Below are 20,600 nucleotides of genomic sequence, written 5' to 3'. Positions count from 1 at the left end.
ACCGGCTCTCCATCTCTGGGCCAAGCCCGGCCGTTCTGCAGGTACTTGTTCTGATTTTGCCGCTTTTTCTGTCCACCGTCTGCAAACTTACACAGCAGCGGTTCTGAGGGAGCTACGACAACAGAGAGAGAAAAAAAAACACCAATATGTTGGAGAAGGGTGACACTCCGTCCTGATCTAGGGTCTTTCACCGCCCCCATCGCGCCTGCCCATTGACCCATTAGTCCACGCCGTGCCACTTTGCCCCGTTATCTGAAGTAATAGTGTGGCCTCACTTCTCCAGCCATTTGGAAGCACAGAGATGAGCGGAAAGTTCAGAATGCAGTGCACTCACCTGCAACTCCTGGCTGCATCTTAATGAATTTACCATTGAAATGAGCAATGATGGCTTCGCATTTCTCTGTTGATTCCATCCTGCGAGAAGAGCAACACAAAGGCACAGGGTTAAACAAGGCGTCAAGAGGCACCCCACAGTGGCCTGGGCAGAGAAGCTAAATCAGCTTAAAAAGACTTAAAAATAAACACCTTCTCCCTATCAAGGTGTCCGGTGTCAAGAGCTTTCTGTGAAGGGAGGTTGGACAGTACCCTCTAGTGGACATGGGCTCATAGCACAAACCACACGTAATCTCGGCCCATACTCCCAGTCACTACTGAAGACGTGCTGCACTGTCGGAGGTGCCGTTTTTCAGATGAAACATTAAAAGTGAGGCGCAAGTCTTCCCTCAGAAAAGATCCCACGCCACTGTTTCAAAGAGGAGCAGGCCTATATTTCTCTCTCAACTGACATCCTAAACACAGATGGCCTCATCGTTTATCTTTTTGCCATTTGTGGGAGCTTGCTGCCCACAAATTGGCTGCCATGTTGCTGACATTAAAACAGCGACTGCACATCAAAATGTACTTCATCGGATGCAAAGCACATCCTGAGGTTGTGGAAAGTGCAGTAGGAATTAATGCAGGGTTAATGTTTCAAGTCCGTATGACTTTTCTTCATGGTATTCCTCTCCACAGATGCTGTCAGACCTGCTGAGTTTTTCGAGCATTTTCTGTTTTTGCTTCAGATCTCCAGCATTTGCAGTATTTTGCTTTTATCTTAAAAGAAAGGTCAATTTGCTCTCACTAAATTAGATGTTCTTCATAGAATGAAACAGCACAGAAAGAGGCCACTTGGCCCATCGCCCTGTGCCAGCACTTTGAAAGAGCCCTCCAATTAGTCCTACACAAAACCCTCCTGCTCTTATATAAAAGCACAATACTGCAGATGCTGGAAATTCTGAAACAAAAATAAAAATAGCTGGAAAAACTCAGCAGGTCTGACAGCATCTGCGGAGAGGGATACAGTTAACGTTTCAAGTCCATATGACTCTCCATCAGAACTAAGGAAATAGAGAAATGAGGTGAAATATAAGCTGGTAGAGGGGGGTGGGACAGGTAGAGCTGGATAGAGGGCCAGTGATAGGTGGAGGCAAAGAAGAGATTGCCAAAGATGTCATAGACAAAAGGACAAAGGGTTGTTGACGGTGGTGATATTATCTTAGGAATGTGCTAATGGTGACATTAAGGATAGAAAGCAGGACAAGCTAGTGTCAGATGGCCCTAGTGGGGGTGGGGTGGGGGGAAGGGATCGAAATGGGCTAAAAGGTGGAGATAAAACAATAGATGGAAATAAATTCCTGCTCTTCCCTCATAGCCCTGCAAATTATTTCGCCTTCCAAGTACTTATCCAATTCCCCTTTTGAAAGTTATTATTGAATCTGCTTCCACCGCCCTTTCAGGCAGCGTCTTCCTGATCACAACTCTCTTGTGTCAAAAAAAAATCTCCTTATCTCCCCTCAGTTCTTTTTCCAATTATCGTAAGTCTATGGCCTCTGGTTACCGACCCTTCTGCTGCAGGGAGCACATTCTCCTTATTTATTTGATCAAAACCATTCATGATTTTGAACACCTTTATCAAATCTCCTTTTAATCTTTGCAGTTTGAAGCAACCCCAGCTTCTCCAGTCTTGCCTTGGGCAGAGTAAAGGGAGCTTTCAAATGAAGCAGACTTGGGCACAGGAGTGCTGAGGCTGCCACTGGGTGTTTAGAAGTGTTCCACTGTCTTTGCAAGTGCTCAAAGTTTCACCAAAAACAGGCAAAAAAACTGCGCAGTCCAAAATCTACAATGAGCAACAAATATTCAAATATACCTGCTGCTTTTAACACAACAGTAATCTTTGCTCCATTTTGAGCCATTGGCCTCAAAATTCCTGGGGTTGCGAGGATGCAAGTTGAACTTCTACCCCGAGGGGCTCACACATGGGCTGCATTTCGACTGAACCTTTAATATTCCGGTGGGTGGATACCCCAGCCACATCGCAGTGGAGTGGATGGGACACCCCAAGACAAGTCTTATCTTTACGCACCTTGAAAGGCCTAAGTGGAGCCCACATCAGGACATAAATTCAAGGTGAGGGGCAAGGGGATGTGAGGAAAAACTTTTTTACCCAGAGGATGGTGACGGTTTGGAATGCACTGCCTAGGAGGGTTGCCTCACATCCTTTAAAAAGTACCTGGATGAGCACTTGGCACATCATAACACTCAAGGCTATGGGACAAGTGCTGGGAAATGGGATTAGGTAGGTAGGTCAGGTGTTTCTCACATGTCGGTGCAGACTCGATGGGCCGAAGGGCCTCTTCTGCACGGTGTGATTCTGTGACAGATCTGGCAGGAGTCCCTTTCAGGCCTTCTTCAGACCCCCAAACCTTTCCCAGGTTAAAGATAAACTGATCGTGGAGGGGATTGAAAACAAATTCTACTCCGAGTATCTCCAATACGGGACCCGGAGAGTTAAAATCTTTCTTTCCTTGGGTCTGGTTTGTCATCCGGAGAATCCTCTCTGCCTCAGAACAACAAATCAGCCTAGGCCATAGTACCTCGACTATGAAAATAACTGCATGCCTGCAATTTGGGATGGGGTCTCTGGTGACCCATAGGTTTACCCGGTCTAAATTATTTGCCCAAGGATTTACCGGGCCTTTGTTTTGGCTTTACTTGCACACACTTCATGCAGCGCTGCCTCGAGCTTTGGAAGATCATCGCATAATCACTGTGTTGTCTTAATAATTCAAAGATATGCTGCTTACTTTGGCACCATCAGGTGGAGCAGAGGTCTAAAGTAAACACTAGCATTGTCAGAAGCCAGGATTAAAAGCACGCACTGCCTCCAGGTTTACTGTGGGAATTGGAGGTCAGGAATTGTGTGATGATTACACATTTCCTTGTGAAATTTTCATTATTTTCCTCGAGGTGATTAAAGTGATGTGAAACACAGAAGCTGCAATAAAGTATACAACAGACAGCAATAAACAGCAGATTTATTGGGCCTTTAACACAAACAAAATCCATCTTTATGAGCCATCATAACCTTAATTATACTTTATTTCCCTTGACAAAACTTTATTTTGTGCTTTCCACACAGTGCTTTAATTCAATTATTATTTGTTAATTTTAATCCTATTTTAGTCCGCAATATATATATTGTTTCCTCTCCCATTTTTTTGTGCCCTGTGTGTTCCTGGGCCAGGCCTGGCTGGGAGGGTCCAGGAATGCTTCTGGTGCCGGTTGCCAACTCCTCCGGGAATGTCCTGGAGCCCCTGGGTTTTAAAGATTAATCTCCAGGACAGTGCTGTGAGCAAAACCCAGGTGAAAAATCGTAGGAGCGTTAAAAAAAAACACAAGATCAGCAGATTTTATTTCCTTTGAACACTTTCATTTGCTAGCAAGGAAAATATTGAGGATGGGGAAAGGCAAAACCTGCTTGGCTGACAGTTACGATTAATCCAATTGGGTAATGCAGAGTCTGTTTGCTTTCTGATTGGCCGTGGGAAGGCAGTGCGTCTGGAGGATGGACCAATGGCAGTTGGAGATGAAAGGCAGGTGAAGAAAACTCCAGGAATCTGGCCAACCCCAGTTGGGAACCACAATCTGTGCTCAAGCAATGGATCACAGGCTGAAGCTAGGGGGTGCTAGCAACTGGCTTGAGTGTTCCTGGGTTAGCGGGTGGGGAAGGCATCCACAACTGGCAGGGGAGGGGGGTAGATGTGCCAGAGGATGGCAGTGCCCATGGGCTTGCACTCCAACAAGACGCAGAAAGAAGAGGAGATTGAAACAAAAAGTGGCCTGGACCTAATGTGAAGTAACGGATTGTGGAGCATAAAGTGTTTGCAAGAATAGAGTGGGGGAGAGAGAGATTGTTACAATTCTGCCTTTGGGGGGGGTGCTGGGGTTGAAAAGTTAGACTATTTCGTCCATGACACTGAGGTCCAGCTGTTCTGCTGTTGATGTCAAGGATGGCTATAATTCATTTCTTCCTGTATTTTGGATTATGAACTGTTCACATTGCTGAAATAACCACTGGAACAGCTGCTAAAGCTGCTGAGTTCAAAGGTCGTGCAGGCTCAAGACTCCAGCTCACGTAATCTTGGCTCATTTCGGTTCGGTACTGAGGGAGTGCGGCACTGTTGGAGGTGCTGGCTTTCGTAAGATCACACAGGGCTGGATTTTATGCCCCCCCCACCCCACCCCAACACCTCCGCCGGGCTGGTTTTCAATGTGGAAGAGGCCACGGAAAATACGAGAAGTGGCAAGACCACCGCCCACCCCCGACACAGTCCCCATAACATGGTGGGTGGGCAGTGCCGAAATCGGCGGCCCGCCCGCCATTTTGAAAAAAACTTAATGGGCAATTGAGCTTGTTACCAAGCCAACTGACCCGCATTTCACCCTGCCACACCATAATATGGCTGCATTGGAGACGGTACAGCGAAGATTCACTCAATTGGTCCCTGGGATAAGGGGGATATCCTATGATGAGAGGTTGAGTAAATTGGGTCAATACTCTATGGGGTTTAGAAGAATGAGAGGTGATCTCATTGAAACATACAGGATTCTGAAGGGGTTTGACAGGGTAGATACTGAGAGATTGTTTCCCCTGACTGAGGAATCTAGAACACGGGGGCACAGTCTCAGGATAAGGGGCCGATCATTTAGGACTGAGATGAGGAGAAATTGCTTCACTGAAAAGGTTGTGAATCTTTGGAATTCTCTACCCCAGAGGGTTGTGGATGCTGCATTGTTGAATATAATTAAGGCTGGGATAGATGGATTTTTGGGACAGAATTTTCTGCTCGGTGTTGGGTGAGCATCCCGGTGTCATCACACACTCACGCGACATTTTGGTCAGCAGGCGCGCTCTAAACTCGCAAGGGTGCCCCCTGAAAATTAAGAGGTCAATTAAGCCCATTAATGATGCAACTAACTGGGCTTTTTTGCTGCCTGACCAACGTTACGGTTGGTGGGTGGGAGCGGGGTGGGTGAATTGACCCGGCGACCTTTGCATTTTTCAGGAAACCTCATCCAAGATTGGGGTTTCTGCCATTAAATAAAAAAAATTTCAAAAGTTTGCGCAGAATTTTCACATTGTATATGATCAGGTGATTGGTCCTGATGTGTGGGCATTTCCTCTGGATTTTACAATCTTTTATTTTTTGTATTTAAATTCTTCAGCTCCCTGAGGTCGCTCTCTGCCTTCAGGGAGCTTTCATTCCACGCTCGCCCGCGCTGACTTCAGCGTTCACCCTCCTCCCACCCCCACCCCGGCAGCGCTGAGCGTTTCAGTGGACCTTTCACACAGGTTGGCCGTTAATTGGCCCGCCAGTGTGAAATCACAGTCAGGGGCCGATTGCGGGCTGTTTCCTGACCGCTCCCAGGCCTGCCCGCTGTGCCCGCCCGCTGTGCCCGCCCAACAACCTCAAAACTCTGGCCTTGGTCTCTCGGGGAATCAAGGGATATGGGGAGTGGGTGGGAAAATGCAGTTGAAGCCCAAGATCAGCCATGATGTGTGGAATGGCGAAGCAGGCTCGGTGGGCCGTGTGGTCTACTCCTGCTCCTGTTTCTTGCGTTCTCCCTGCCCGAATACCCCGGGACGTACCTGGCTCTGGGATCCATCAAAGTTCCTCCTGGGGCCTGCTGGCAATCCCAGCAGCAGCCACCACCCAGTCCCGGGTGCTGCTGGGACAGCTAGAGCTGCCGGCCAATCAGTTTGGCTCTAGAGGGCGGCACTTCCACTCGCTGAGGTGTGCAAGTCCCACTCTCAGCCTGTTTAGCCCATTGGCAGCACGTTATTGCTGCGAGGTAGCCTTGCTTTTTAGATCTGTCGGCTGCTGGCTGACTCTTAGGATTTGTGACACAGACACAGGCCATTCAGCCCAACCAGTCCATGCAGTTCTTTATGTTCCACCCAAGTCTCCTCCCATCTTTCTTTATCTAAATCTCCCATCATAACCCTCTATTTCCTTCTCCCTCATATACTTGTCTAGTTTCCCCTTAAATACATCTACACTATTCTCTTCGACCACTCTCTGTGATAGTGAGTTCCACATTCTCACCACTCTCTGGATAAAGAAGTTTCTTCTGAATTCCCTATTGGATTTCTTGGTGACTATCTTATACTGACGACCTCTAGTTCTGCTCTTCCCCACAAGAGGAAACATTCTATCTGTATCCACTTGATCAAAATCTTTCAGAATTTTAAAGACCTCTATTAGGTCACCCCTCAGTCTCCTGTTTCTAAGAGAAAAGAGACCCAGCCTGTCAATCCTTTCCTGATAATGTAAACCCACACATTTCTGGGATCATCCTTGTAAATCTTCTCCGCACCCTCTCCAGTGTCTCTATATCCTTTTTATAATATGGTGACCACAACTGCATGCAGTACTCTAAGTGTGGTCTAACCAAGGCTCGATACAGGTTTAGCGTGACTTCTCTACTTTGAGGGGTGAGGGGGAGTAGTTCTCCGTCTTTAGGCCTCTATTACATTGATGCTACAGCACAGAAACAGACCATTCGGCTCATCTACTCTGTGCCGGTGTTTATGCTCCACATGAGCCTCCTCTCACCCCCTACTTCATCTCACCCCCATCAATGCATACACCAATCCTTTCTCCCTCATGCGTTTATCCAGTTTCCCCTTAAATACATCTATACTATTCGCCTCAACCACTCCCTGTGGTAGTGAGTTCCACATTCCCACTGCTCTCTTGGTAACAAAGTTTCTCCTGAATTCCCGATTGGGTTTAATAGTGACTTTCTTCTACTTACGGCCCCTGGTTTTGCACTCCCCCCATGAGTGGACTGTCCCATAGCCACCAGCAGTGGCCATTTGCGTTCACCAGGGCAGGGAGAAACCTTTGCGTGTCAGCTCATTCATGCTGTAGGACTGGCAGCCAAGTGAGGGCGCCAGCAGAGCTGAACTGCAAATGGAGCAGAAACTATTTTGTTTTATTGTTAAAAGACTGTGACAAAGCTTGATGTTCAAAAGATTACACTGGAGAGCAACAAAAATAAATGTCTCCACGGATCATGTGGCAAAACAGGAAGGGGGGAGTTATCACAAATGCTCTGCACACAGCTCAAACAATCCCAAACAGACGTTCCCCTTCACTTCCACCGCTCTGTTGTTTCTGGAGCGAGAGAACAAAGAGGCCAGCCTTCGCTTTGTGATTGTTTTTGCTTCTCGGTGTCTGCAGTTTGACTGCTGAGAGGGACTACTGGCACCGGTGGGGGCGGTGGGGTGGGGGGGGGGGGGGGGGGGTTGGTGGTGGTTGGGTGGGGGCGGAAGGTGAGAAGCTGAGGCTGTGTGGCCCTTGACAGTGGAGGTGTCGGCCAAAGTCGGCGGTACAATAGGCCGGGTAACTCTCGGCCACTCAAGGGCAGGGTCAGCAATGGCCAGTAACATGGAAAAACTCAAAGGGTAACTGATGGGAGGGACAAAGTTATACCCTGACAAAATAGAGGTGGGGAAAACATTTAATTCCAGTAATTTTCAGTGAGGGACTAACCACAATTTCCCAATATGGACAGACAGCAGTGGGAACTTACAAAGAACGCCTCCAGTGTAAAACCTTTGGCAATTCTCTTGTCTTCTTTAAAGGCTGGTACAACAGTCCCAAAGCAATTGGACACCTTTTTCTCCCCTTGCCTCCCTGATGACTCGTACTATTTACTGGAGCACGATTCCTTAGTCAAATCACTTCATGCTTGAACCAAATCAGTGTGTAGGGGGCATCGCAGCGAAGTGAAGTGGTCCCACAGTGTTGATGCGCACATGCACACAAACACAGACGTACACACAGACACACACAAACACAGATGCACACACACACAAACGCAGATGCACACACACAAGACACAGACACACACAGACGCACGCACACAAACAAGACACACACACACAAAGACATAGACAGACGCACACACACAAACACAGACGCACACACACACACACACACAGTCTCTCTCACACACAGACACACACAGGACAGACACACACACATGACACACACACAGGACACACACACACACACACACACAGGACACACACACACACACCCACACACAGGACACACACAGGACACACACACACACACACACGGACACACACACACACAGAGGACAAACACACACAGGACACACACACACAGGACACACGGACACACACACACAGGACACACACACACAGGACACACAAACACACATACAGGACACACAAACACACACACACACACACACACACACAGAGGACATACACACACATGGACACACAGGACACACAGGGACACACAGACACTGGGCACACACACACACACGGACACACACATAGACACACACACAGACACAGGCACAGACACATACACACACACACACACACACAATGCACTCAAACAAAAGCACTACCCCCTCCACCAAGCCCAGGGATTCTCTGGCCAATTGTAATACCCCAACTAACTCAGCACAGCCTGGGGGTTGACGCTGGACTTTAGGTTCAGTACAATACTAGGCTATCCTTTACCCATTAGACTGTCTGGGGTGACTGGAACCCTGCTCTTTGTTGATTTCTCTTAAGAAAATGTAAAGAACAACAAAGATACCTGCATGGGGCCTGGAATGCAATGGTTTAAAAGATTGTCCATGCTGTAACCATGTCCATACACAAGGGGGAGGTATTGTGCTGTCCACATCCTCAGCTTTAAGCTCCCTTTCTGTGGTAGTGAGACACTATCTGGCAATCAACCATTCACCTCCTCCCCAATTACCATGAGAACACATACATGATCAGTCACCTTCCCCACGTGGGAGCGCAGGCTTTCAAACTGATCCCAGGCCTCTGTTATTTCGCTGTTCAACTACACTGATCACATGGGTTGACCCAGCCTCAAATTTCCTGTCCCTCTCTCACGAAGGAATAGTGAGTCTGTGCTCACAGCCTCGCTGCTCTGTATCTGAATTTACACCATGTTCATCCACCATCCCCGGGCTCGCAGCAACGTCATGATTTTAAAATTCTCATCCCTGTTTTCGAATCCCTCCATGGCCTCAGCCCCTTCCCTATCTCTGGAATTTCCTCCAGCCCCACACCCCTCTGAGATTGCTGTCCTCCTCCGATTCTGGGCTCTTGAGCATTCCTGGTTTTTGTCCTCACCACCATTGGAAGTCGTGCCTGCAGCTGCTGCCTGGGGCCCCAAGCTCGGGAATTCCATCCCTAAACCCCTCCACCTCTCTCTCCTTCAAGACATTCCCTATAAATGACCTCACTGGCCCAGCTTTTGACCACCTGACCTTATGTGGCTTCCCAGTGAAGACCTGGGCCAAGAGGGACAAGTGGGCAAACCCCATTGCTCTGGATTTGTACATATGTGGTTCAGACTGTCCTCACCTGGCAAAGCCAACGCCTCGGCTGGTGCCATTGGCATCCCGCAGTATCCTGGTGGAGATAACCTGACCAAAAGGTTTGAGCATGTTCTGCAGCTCCTGCTCGTCCATGGTTAGTGGCAGGTTGGAGATGTACAGGTTCGTTGGGTCCTGCTCTTGTTGCTGCAGAGGCAAAACAATAACCGGGTTAGAGTGCTGTTCCGCTCTGGCTGCCATTTCGTTATGCCCACAACCCCCCCCACCCCACACCACCATCCCTCTCCTGCCAAACGCTCTCACGCGCTCTCCTGAAGGTCAACGTCAAGTTCACTCTGGGGCATTGAATGCTCTCTGCTTCCTCGCCCAAATAGTCACTCTTCATGCATGAGCCTCGGTGAAGGTTTGGTGACCTTTGTCATAGGGCGAGGTGCACATGCTGAGCCAAACCCACGAGCAGCAACCCCAGGAACCACTGATCTGCTTTTCCAACTGTGCTTGTGTGGGCTGTTATCTGTCAAACCTTCATAATCCACAAGATGGGGCACTCAAAGTTGGGAGGGTAAAAATAAATGAACCAGAGTGTCGCACTGGACTGTTTTGCTGCTCCGGATTGAGAGACGAGCAAGTGTCCTCGGAAGTTTGGGGGGGGGGGGGGGGGGGGGGGGGGGGGGGGGGGGGGGGGGGGGGGGGGGGGGGGGGGGGGGGAGGGAGCCAAAATAATTGACTGCTGCTGCTGACGGCCCCCTCTGTGTGTGAGGCAGTGTTTCGAGTAGCTGCAGACTTTGTTGCAGCCTTATCCTGCTCTCACTTCATCAAACACACGTGTTTCCCAGCAGAAATAGCTGGGTGACAAGCAGGGATGGCGTTCCCTAGTTTGGAGGCCAATAGTAATACCAGTGACTTGGGTGAGATTGCTTGAAGCCCAACTGTAGGCCTGAATCCAATCCGGGACATTTTTGTCCGTGTGGTTGAGTTCCGAATCTGAATGCACACTTGCCAACTGAACCCCGCTCGTTTCCCCTTCCAGTGCTCATACTATTTATCATGGTTTCCCACGCCAGCAAATGCTATTCCTCTGTGACCTGGAGTGAAAGATAAACCATCAGCACGGCTGTTGGGAGCCCATCTGATGTCAATTTGTGTGAATCTGCTGGGGGGAATCTGTCACCAGCCTACCAAAGCATCCACCACTGTCCAAAATAAAATGAAATGAAATCGAACAACACCCATTAACTTCACACAATTCAGACTGGAGTGTTTTCAAGAATGCTGCACACAGTAATGACTTGGCCTTTGCTCTCATGGTTTAGGATGTAACCAGGATACTTTCGCATATCACTTACATGCTCCGCACTTTGTAAAGGAAAGATATTTACTAGACAACTGCTCAGTTATTTAAAAGCAAAATACTGCGGATGCTGGAAATCTGAAACAAAAACAAAAATAGCTGGAAAAACTCAGCAGGTCTGACAGCTTCTGCGGAGAGGATGCCTCCACCTATCACTGGCCCTCTAAACCAGCTCTACATGTCCCACCCCCCTCAAACAGCTTAAATTTCACCTCATTTCTATTTTTCTTTAGCTCTGATGAAGAGTCATATGGACTTGAAACGTCAACTGTGTTCCTCTCCGCAGAAACTGTCAGACCTGCTGAGTTTTTCCAGCTATTTTTGTTTTTGCTCAGTTATTGACTCCAGCCCTGCTGCATGCTCATGCCCTGCTTGCTACATGCTCATTACGTGCCTGCTACAGACTGTCACACACTCGTTCCACATCTGTAACAGGGCTGTTACGTACTTGTTGCACATTTAGACTTTTGCTGAAGAAAGAGACATGCTGTTAAAGCTTTTCATCTTGGACTCATCAGGACAGAATCGCAAGAATATCAAATCTCAAAGAGAACAACAATTTATACTGCATGAGAAAAGGGTGCGGATTGGTTGGCAAGTTGAAAGCTTTGACAGCATGTCTCTTTTTACAGCAACACTCAAGTTCGGTGCGACCAAGTGACAACGTTTAGAGTAATTATATACACAATTTGCATATTACAGGGCGATTCTGTACTTGGTCCAACCCAGCAAGGGGCTGTTACATGCTTGTTGCATCACTGACATAAACCCATTAAAAGTAGTACATTGGTCATGAAACAATTTGGGACATCCTTGGGGGTGTGACAAGTGCTCAGAGATACATTTTCCATCTTAGTCCATGCCTTTCCAGGGCTCTTCTTTCCTTGACATGATATGTTAGATTCATTAAAATCCTTAAGCTGAACAAAATGCTCCCAGATATAAAGTCCATGTGGGAATACACATAGAGCCCAGTTTGGGAAACGTTGAAGATCAGAGTGCATTTTACTGAGTAACTGCTACCAGGTTAAGTCAAGTCAGTCCAATATTTTCAGGGAGATGGAAGTATCATTTGACTGTGGTGCAAGGATTGATACTTTACTAATTGATTCATGAAATAAAATGTTACCTTTTTGGGAATAATGAAAATGGAACCCAGCTCCCTCCTCCTTGTCTAGACTGTTTTTCCTCAGAATACAGTCCTCTTTGTTCAAGAATCAGCATTGTGTTCCTCTTGTGGACTCCCTCCAATAATTCTACATCCTTCCTGCAGTATGCAGCCCATTCACCTAGTCCCCTAACTCTCCCATTGAAGACCACTCCTCTAATCCCCTAACTCTATCGAAGACCACCCCACTAATCCCCTAACTCTCCCATCAATGACCACCCCACTAATCCCCTAATTCTCCCATCAAAGACCTCCCCACTAATCCCCTAACTCTCCCATCGAAGACCATCCCTCTAATCCCCTAATTCTCCCATCGAAGACCATCCCTCTAATCCCCTAACTCTCCCATCGAAAACCATCCCTCTAATCCCCTAATTCTCCCATCAAAGACCATCCCTCTAATCCCCTCATTCTTCCATCGAAGACCATCCCTCTAATCCCCTAACTCTCCCATCGAAGACCATCCCTCTAATCCCCTAACTCTCCCATTGTGGACCATCCCTCTAATCCCCTAACTCTCCCATCGAAGACTATCCCTCTAATCCCCTAACTCTCCCATTGAAGACCATCCCTCTAATCCCCTAACTCTCCCATCGAAAACCATCCCTCTAATCCCCTAACTCTCCCATCGAAGACCATCCCTCTAATCCCCTAACTCTCCCATTGTAGACCATCCCTTAATCCCCTAACTCTCCCATTGTAGACCATCCCTCTAATTCGCTAACTCTCTCATTGCGGACCATCCCTCTAATCCCCTAACTCTCCCATCGAAGACCATCCCTCTAATCCCCGAATTCTCCCATCGAAGACCATCACTCTAATCCCCTAACTCTTCCATCGAAGACCATCCCTCTAATCCTCCAACTCTCCCATCGAAGACCATCCCTCTAATCCCCTAACTCTCCCATCGAAGACCATCCCTCTAATCCCCTAACTCTCCCATTGTGGACCATCCCTCTAATCCCCTAACTCTCCCATTGTGGACCATCCCTCTAATCCCCTAACTCTCCCATCGAAGACCATCCCTCTAATCGCCTAACTCCCCCATTGTGGACCATCCCTCTAATCCCCTAACTCTCCCATTGTAGACCATCCCTCTAATCCCCTAACTCTCCCATCGAAGACCATCCCTCTAATCCCCTAACTCTCCCATCGAAGACCATCCCTCTAATCCCCTAACTCTCCCATTGTAGACCATCCCTTAATCCCCTAACTCTCCCATCGAAGACCATCCCTCTAATCCCCTAACTCCCCCATTGTGGACCATCCCTCTAATACTCTCACTCATTGGTATATGATGTCAGAGACACGCATTTATAATCATTCTTCGCTTCTGAAGGCACACTAATCAGATTGGGCAATGAAAGAGTTAAAAATCTTTTGACATGGCAGTTCCTGGAACACACTGCTCGGGGGCGGGGAGGTTGCTGGGGATGTGAGAGAGAGAGAGAGAGAGAGAAAGAGGTGGGGGTGAAAGGAGAAAATCTCCCAACGACAGTCAGTTAAAGATTGAGCAAATACTTCACATGCTGCTTACAGCATGGAAATTTCCCAGCTGCTCCAAGTGACAGCTCCAGTCTTGTGCACACCACTCGTGGCGAATGCTTGATTAACAGTTCTTGGAAAAGAAATGGACCCTTGCCCTTGTGTTCCAAGAATCCAGGAAACCAGCCATTAGAGATTTCAAACACCAAGTAAAAAGAAGAGTGTGGCTTGTTCAGAAGTTGTACCTGCCTGGATGATAATATTCTTTCACTTTGTACCCTCTCCCCTCATTCGTACCCTCTGCATGTTCCTTTACCTCTTTAAATCTACAAATATAGGCTGTTTGCATCTTTCGCTTGGCTGTTTTCACTCAGGCAGTGTTGAACCGTGACTATTAACTGGCAAAGTATCATCTCAGATACCAGAGCTGCATTTCGCCTGGAGTTTACCAAATGTCTGACCGTGTTCTGGTGTTGCTTTGCCAAGTTTTTTTCCTTATTTTCTCTTCGCCAACCAACAACCTCCTCCACAACCCCGCAACCACCTCCCCCCACCCCCCCCGCCCCAAACAAGGTACCAGAAGCATCAAGGCAGCCTCTTGTGCCTCACTCTTTTAACCCCAACCACACACAGGCACTGAATGGTGATTGGATGGGCTGGGGTAGCAACCTTGGCAGCTTTCGTGATTTCCCCTCTTCCTGAGCCCAAGGCCAGCTGTGGTGCCCAAATATGGGCCCAGCCTGAGATCAGCTGACTTGGCATGGTTCAGAGGTCAAATCCGAGCCCCTTTTATTCTGGGCATCCCATGTGAAGTGCTTTTGCCAGGGCCTCTTGTCCTCCTTGCTAACTAAGAATTAGCAAGCGGGGACAAGCTCCACATTATCAGTAAGGGAGATGTCAAATGCCCGGCGCAGGTTCTGTGCTCCTTCGACTCTGCCCCATCAATGTCACCCCTTGTGAGTGAGACTGGCAATTTAAAAGGAGATCAAGTGAACAGCAGTCTGTCTGTTTGAAGGGATAGCAACTAAAATAGCACAGATAGGAATTTGGTACCAGCCAGTCAAGTGCTTGTAAGAGGCTTGTTAAGTTGCACTTTTCTTCCCTTCATTGCCAAATGGGGAACAGTTTTGGGTAAATGCCTGTAAGAGTGGAGTTCAGCCAAATCTCACCTTACTGAAGAAATCTACAGCCACCGGTCTGGCCTAGAATGGGGATGATTGGGTAACTCCCGTCCACCCCTGCCTCCGGGCCGTTGGCTGGCGCCGAGGTGTCAATATTCACCTTGAACTAAAATGCCAGCCTCGCCTCTTGCTCCAGTGAACCCAGCTCAAAAGGCAAGAGCAGTACTGGGTCGCATGAAGCCTCCCGCAGACAAATAGCCCGTCAATCAACACTTACTCCCCGGGGCTGCAGACTAAGAATGGCACCATGGACAGAGGGGCAGCGGTGAAACGGGACTTGCCAGTTAGACCATTTCCCCACGTCACTTAAAGATGCCGGCCCAGCCGGTCAGTGGACAGAGCTGCAGAGCCAGGGCAGATCCAAGTCAGAATTTGATTTCCCCCTGGTTAATGCAATGCCGTAAATTTCTTTCAAGTGGAAAGGCTGATGGCTGCATTAAGAAGCACACAAAAGGAGTTTTATCTCCATGAGAGGAAACAGTGATGAATCTGACGCAAACACTTAGCTTTAGTAAAGCACCTGAACAAACACCGTGTCATGCAAAGTTCCAAATAGACATTTTTGACTTGGGGCTTAAGGATTGCCTGGCAGAGGTATCCTTCTCTTAGCTGCCAACCGCCACTGCACCACCCCCCGCCGACTCAGCCGAGTTTCCATCTGTTCATTTCACATAGGCGGAAAATCTCAGTTTGGATATTTATTGAAGGAAATCATCCCGATTTATGAAGTGTCAAGCAGTTCAGTACAAAGCGTTCGAACATCGGCCTCCAGTGCGCGTTTTTTTATGCTGTCTTCTTGTGTCATCAATGAGGGGGGAGCTTTAAACTAATCCATCAGTTAAAAAAAAAATTATGGGATGTGGGAGTCTCTGGCTAGGCCAGCTTTTATTGCCCATCCCTAATTGCCCTTGTTCAGAGGGCTGTTAAGAGTCAACCACATTGCTGTGGGTCTGGAGTCACATGTAGGCCAGAGCAGGTAAGGGTGGCAGATTTCCTTCCCTAAAGGGCATTTGTGACCCAGATGGTCACCGTTACTAAGACCAGCTTTACAATTCCAGATTTAGTCATTTGATTTAAATTCCACCAGCTGCCACGGTGGGATTTGAACTCATGTCACAAGGACATTAGCCTGGGCCTCTGGGTTTACGAGTGTTCCAATGGAAAATGGGGTGTGTTCAGGCCCACCTTACGCCCCCACCCGATTGCTTTTTTGTCAGGGGGAGCTTGTTCACAATTCCTCTCCCCATTATTTTAGTCAAGATGTTTAATATAAATGCGTCAACACTTCAGCTTTATAGCATGGGTGGGGGGGGGGGTGGCGGCCGTGGGTGGGAGGGGAGGGTGGTCGGGGGAGGTAGGGAGTGGGCAGTTTCAGATTCGCTGATTAAAGATTAGTACGCTCATGTCCCACGGCCTAATTTCCAGGCCTCCACATCAACAGACGGCAGTGAGTTTGCGGGGGGAGACCACAGTGGAACAATCAATGTAGGTCACGCTGTAATTTCGCTGGGGGTTTTGTAGGGAAAGGTCCTATGAACATACAACAGGGGGTTGCCGCTGGGGGAAGCAGCTTCAAGAAAATTCCAGACCAAAGATCTCTGGATGGGTCGGGCTCAATGGGCTGAATGGCCCCTCCCTCATTGCAGACTTGGAGCGGGATCTTCTGGTCAAACTCCCACCTAAAGTCGATGGACTTTTAAAAAAAATCCACCTCAGCATTCGCAGGTCCTCAGCTCTGACTGATCACGGGTCAAAAAATATCTAAAGACCCTGAGGAATGATACTGCAGTTCAGGCAAATCATTCAAGACAAACCAGTGCACAAACACGTCAGTGTTCGTTAATAAAAGAATACTGAAATGAGTGGTCCTGGTCTGCTGAACTAATTATACCAATTTGGTGGAATGAATGGATGACTAGAATGTGGAACTCGCTGCCACAGGGAGCGGGGGAGATGAATAATATCAATGCATTTGAGGGGAAGCTGGAATAGAGGGCTATAATGATAACATTAGATGAGGAAGGATGGGAGGGGGCTCAAGTGAACCATAAATGCCAGTATGGACTGGTTGGGCAGAATGGCCTGTTTCTGGGCTGTATATCCCATCTGTAAAATCATTCTATACACCATCCTTGTACATAGCCTATAAATGTAAACTTATGCTGGCATCGGACAATAACGTGTTGACTTGCATGCAGCACTAGGGAGAGGGGTGGTCAGGCCCAGTGGAGATGTGTCGCAGGGCCTTAAACCCCTCGCTCCATCTCTCACTCTCACCTTCCTATTTAGGGTTCCCCTGTGCGGTATTAAGCTCAGGTTTGGGGAACTGACGGAATGCCCAGGGCAGATCCCGGCTCCGCAGAAATCCACTGGCTCAAACTCCTGATTTTGAGTCGCTCAGTTCGTGATGCTCCCGACCAAAAAGCAATGGCAGCTCATCAGAAAGTGGCACTGCCAAATGATTAGATAAAAGCCGGCAAGGCCCACCGTGCCTGGCAGAAGGAAAAAGCCAACAAAAGCATATTTTCAGGGTAAGAAGGATTTCTCTGGAGTTTAGAAGAATGAGAGGTGATCTCATTGAAACATACAAGGTTCTGAAGGGGTTTGACAGGGTAGATACTGAGAGATTGTTTCCCCTGACTGGGGAATCTAGAACACGGGGGCACAGTCTCAGGATAAGGGGCCGATCATTTAGGGCTGAGATGAGGAGAAATTTCTTCACTCAAAGGGTTGTGAATCTCTGGAATTCTCTACCCCAGGGGGTTGTGGATGCTCAGTTCAAGACTGAGCTTGACAGATTATTGAATGGCAGATATGGCCTATTCTTAATGCTCCTATGTTTAAAATGGGAATTATTCTTGAACCAAACAAGCTCCAGATTCGTTTCAGGGGAAAGCTCAAACGTGTCAGGCTGATGCTGCAAAAGGTCAGTGGCAGAAGTCCAAACTGAACCCAGCAGACAATGATCTACAAGTGTAGTCGTCCACACTACAGAAGCCACTCTCCAGAAGTGTTTGAGATGATTTATAGCGGTAAACTGAGGCGTGTTTTTTCTTCTTAAAAGCCTTTCTCAGCAGGTCAGCTTGAATAGGCCCAAAGAATCAGTTTAATGGGACCTACAAGCATTCCTTTCAGCTGAGGGCACACACACAAGAGGGAGACAACAAAAGCAATTGATAATTTTCTTCACAGAAAGCAACGGTGGGAAAAACTACTCTCCAGTTCTCAGCGACTGGCACTTGACCAAAAGCCAAAAAGTGAAACAATTAGCAAGTGTCACGGGCCAGCTTTGTGATACTCTAGCCTGTAGAATGAGGAATGACAGCTGCTTTTGTGTTGCATCATGTCAATGAGCTAACCAAAAAGCTGGCCTCTTCCCTAACTCCCCCCGCCCCTCTCCCCTCCCCACAAGCAGGAGCCACACACCAAGATATAGTGACCACGAGCTAATCCTATTAAAGAAACCCTTCCAGAGACAAAAAAAAGGACATCTTTGGGTCTGTGTTGCTGTCTCTCTACAGCTTCCTGGCATGAATGCAGCAAATTCCATTCAAGTTTACGTTACACGCTCCCTCAGGGAATTAGACAAAAGGGGCATTGTGAAGTTAAAAAAGAAGGCAGCTTCTTAAAGTCACCCTTCTCTAAAACCACATCAAAACTTCAAACCAGAATTTTGGGCATTCATAAATAGAGAACTGCATTTATACGTCAGCCCTACATATCTCTCAGAAACATCTCAAAGTGTTTCAGTAGACAGGGTGTATACTGGCAAAGACACAGCAGCTATTTGTGCAGAACAAAATCCCACAAATGAGAGGAATGATTTTTTATTATTCATTCACCGGGTGTGGGCGTCGCTGGCTGGGCCAGCATTTATTGCCCATCCTAATTGCCCCTTCAGAAGGTGGTGGTGAGCTGCCTTCTTGAACCGCTGCAGTCCATGTGGTGTGGGTACACCCACAGTGCTGTTAGGGAGGGAGTTCCAGGATTTTGACCCAGTGACACTGAAGGAACGGCGACATATTTCTAAGTCAGGATGGTGAGTGGCTTGGAGGGGAACTTCCAGGTGGTGGTGTTCCCATCTATCTGCTGCCCTTGTCCTTCTAGATGGTAGCGGCTGTGGGTTTGGAAGGTGCTGTCGAAGGAGCCTTGGGGAATTGCTGCAGTGCATCTTGTAGATGGTACACACTGCTGCTACTGTGTGTCGGTGGTGGAGGGAGTGAATGTTTAAGGCGGTGGATGGAGTGCCAATCAAGTGGGCTGCTTTGTCCTGGATGGTGTCAAACTTCTTGAATGTTGGAGCTGCACTCATCCAGGGAAGTGAGAATGGTGCTGTGAGATATTCAACAACCTCCCGAGCCAGTGAAATAGATGGAAAGGACCCGGTTTAACCTCTCAGCACTGGGAGTGTCAGCCTAGATGAGGTGTCCTGCAAAGGGGGCTTGACTCAGAGGTGAGAGAGAGAGAGAGAGTGCCACATACTCAGGTCAAGTGGCTCCCTCCATCAGTTGACCAGACCTCCTGACCTGACCCACATTCTCCTCATTATGCCAACTTTGCCTAGATGGTTTCTTTTGGGGTAGGGCAGGGGGTTGACAGGGGGGCACAAGATCACCAATGCCACTACGTGGAAGGGCATGTTACTGGGCTGCCACCTCGCTTTCCTTACTGTACAGCTAATGGGCGCTCCAATGCAGGGATAGCTATGAAAACGATGGCCTGACTTCTGACCAGAGAATCCCAGCGGGGACAAGCAATTCTACCCCTCCACGTCCACCCCTGCCCATCCCAAATGTTCTGAGGTGCTCAGGGCCATCTGACTGCCAATCCCCATCTCCTGACCCTGGGAGGCTGATAGTACAGCCTAGAGTTCCCCTGGATCATGCAAATGTCCCAGGATGGGCTGGGCAGGGATAGGAAATTTGTGCACACCCTCTTTCTCACAGATGCAGTGTGCCCGCCTGTTGGGTGCCCACTGGGTGGTATATCAACCCTTTTTGCTCAAGGTCAACAGGGTCAATAGAGGGAAACTATTTCCTCTGGTGGGAGGAGTCCAGATCAAGGGGGCAGAACCTTAAAATTGGAGCCAGGAAATTCAGGGATGGTGTCAGGAAGCACTTTATCACACAAAGGGGAGTGGAAACCTGGAAATCTCTCCCTGTAAAAAGTTGTCTGAGGCTGTAGGGTCAACTAAACAACTAAAATTTTCAAATTTGAGGTTGATAAGATTTTTGCTAATCACAGGTATTGAGGGATGCAGAACCAAGGTGAGTAGATGGAGTTAAGATACAGGTTTGCCATGAATCCACTGAATCGGTGGGTGGGGGGAGGTGCAGAATAGGCTTGAGGGGCTGAATGGCCTCCTCTTGTTCCTATGCCCCTGAATGTTAGCCCACTTCCCAGCAGAGTAGCTTGTTTCACTTCTAGTGGCTGGCCACACAGTCAAGAACGCATTCATTGTCTGCTACAGTGAGATGCGATTGAGACTTGGAAGCAGCAAAGTGAGAGAGCAAATGGTCGACACTTAGTAACAATAGGCAGGGTGAGGGAGAGGTGACCTTCCAACTCCCCAGGAAGGCGATTAGGGCTGGGCAATAAATGCATCTCGCATCCCATACACAACCTTAAAAATCTCACAATTACATTCGACGACCCTTGGCCGGAGGAAGAGGATAAAATCTATGCAGGGTTT

General features: G+C 48.2%; 1 protein-coding gene across 4 annotated transcripts in view; it reads right to left on the bottom strand.

Annotated features, from left to right (window-relative positions):
• Window positions 1-20,600, bottom strand: part of LOC121273355 (RNA-binding motif, single-stranded-interacting protein 2-like) — a 228,835-nt gene that overhangs the window by 13,800 nt on the left and 194,435 nt on the right. For all 4 annotated transcript variants that reach the window (XM_041180531.1, XM_041180534.1, XM_041180532.1 and 1 more), the window contains exons 5-7: window positions 9,752-9,909; window positions 335-414; window positions 3-112 (exon numbers count right to left, since the gene is read on the bottom strand). In XM_041180531.1, the coding sequence (XP_041036465.1) occupies window positions 3-112; window positions 335-414; window positions 9,752-9,909 (348 nt within the window). The remainder of the gene's footprint in view (window positions 1-2; window positions 113-334; window positions 415-9,751; window positions 9,910-20,600) is intronic.

Source organism: Carcharodon carcharias, chromosome X (genome assembly GCF_017639515.1).
Source record: "Carcharodon carcharias isolate sCarCar2 chromosome X, sCarCar2.pri, whole genome shotgun sequence".
Classification (NCBI taxonomy): domain Eukaryota; kingdom Metazoa; phylum Chordata; class Chondrichthyes; order Lamniformes; family Lamnidae; genus Carcharodon; species Carcharodon carcharias.
The sequence above is the reverse complement of the archived record's forward strand: the minus strand, read 5'-3'. Positions and strand labels throughout refer to the sequence as shown.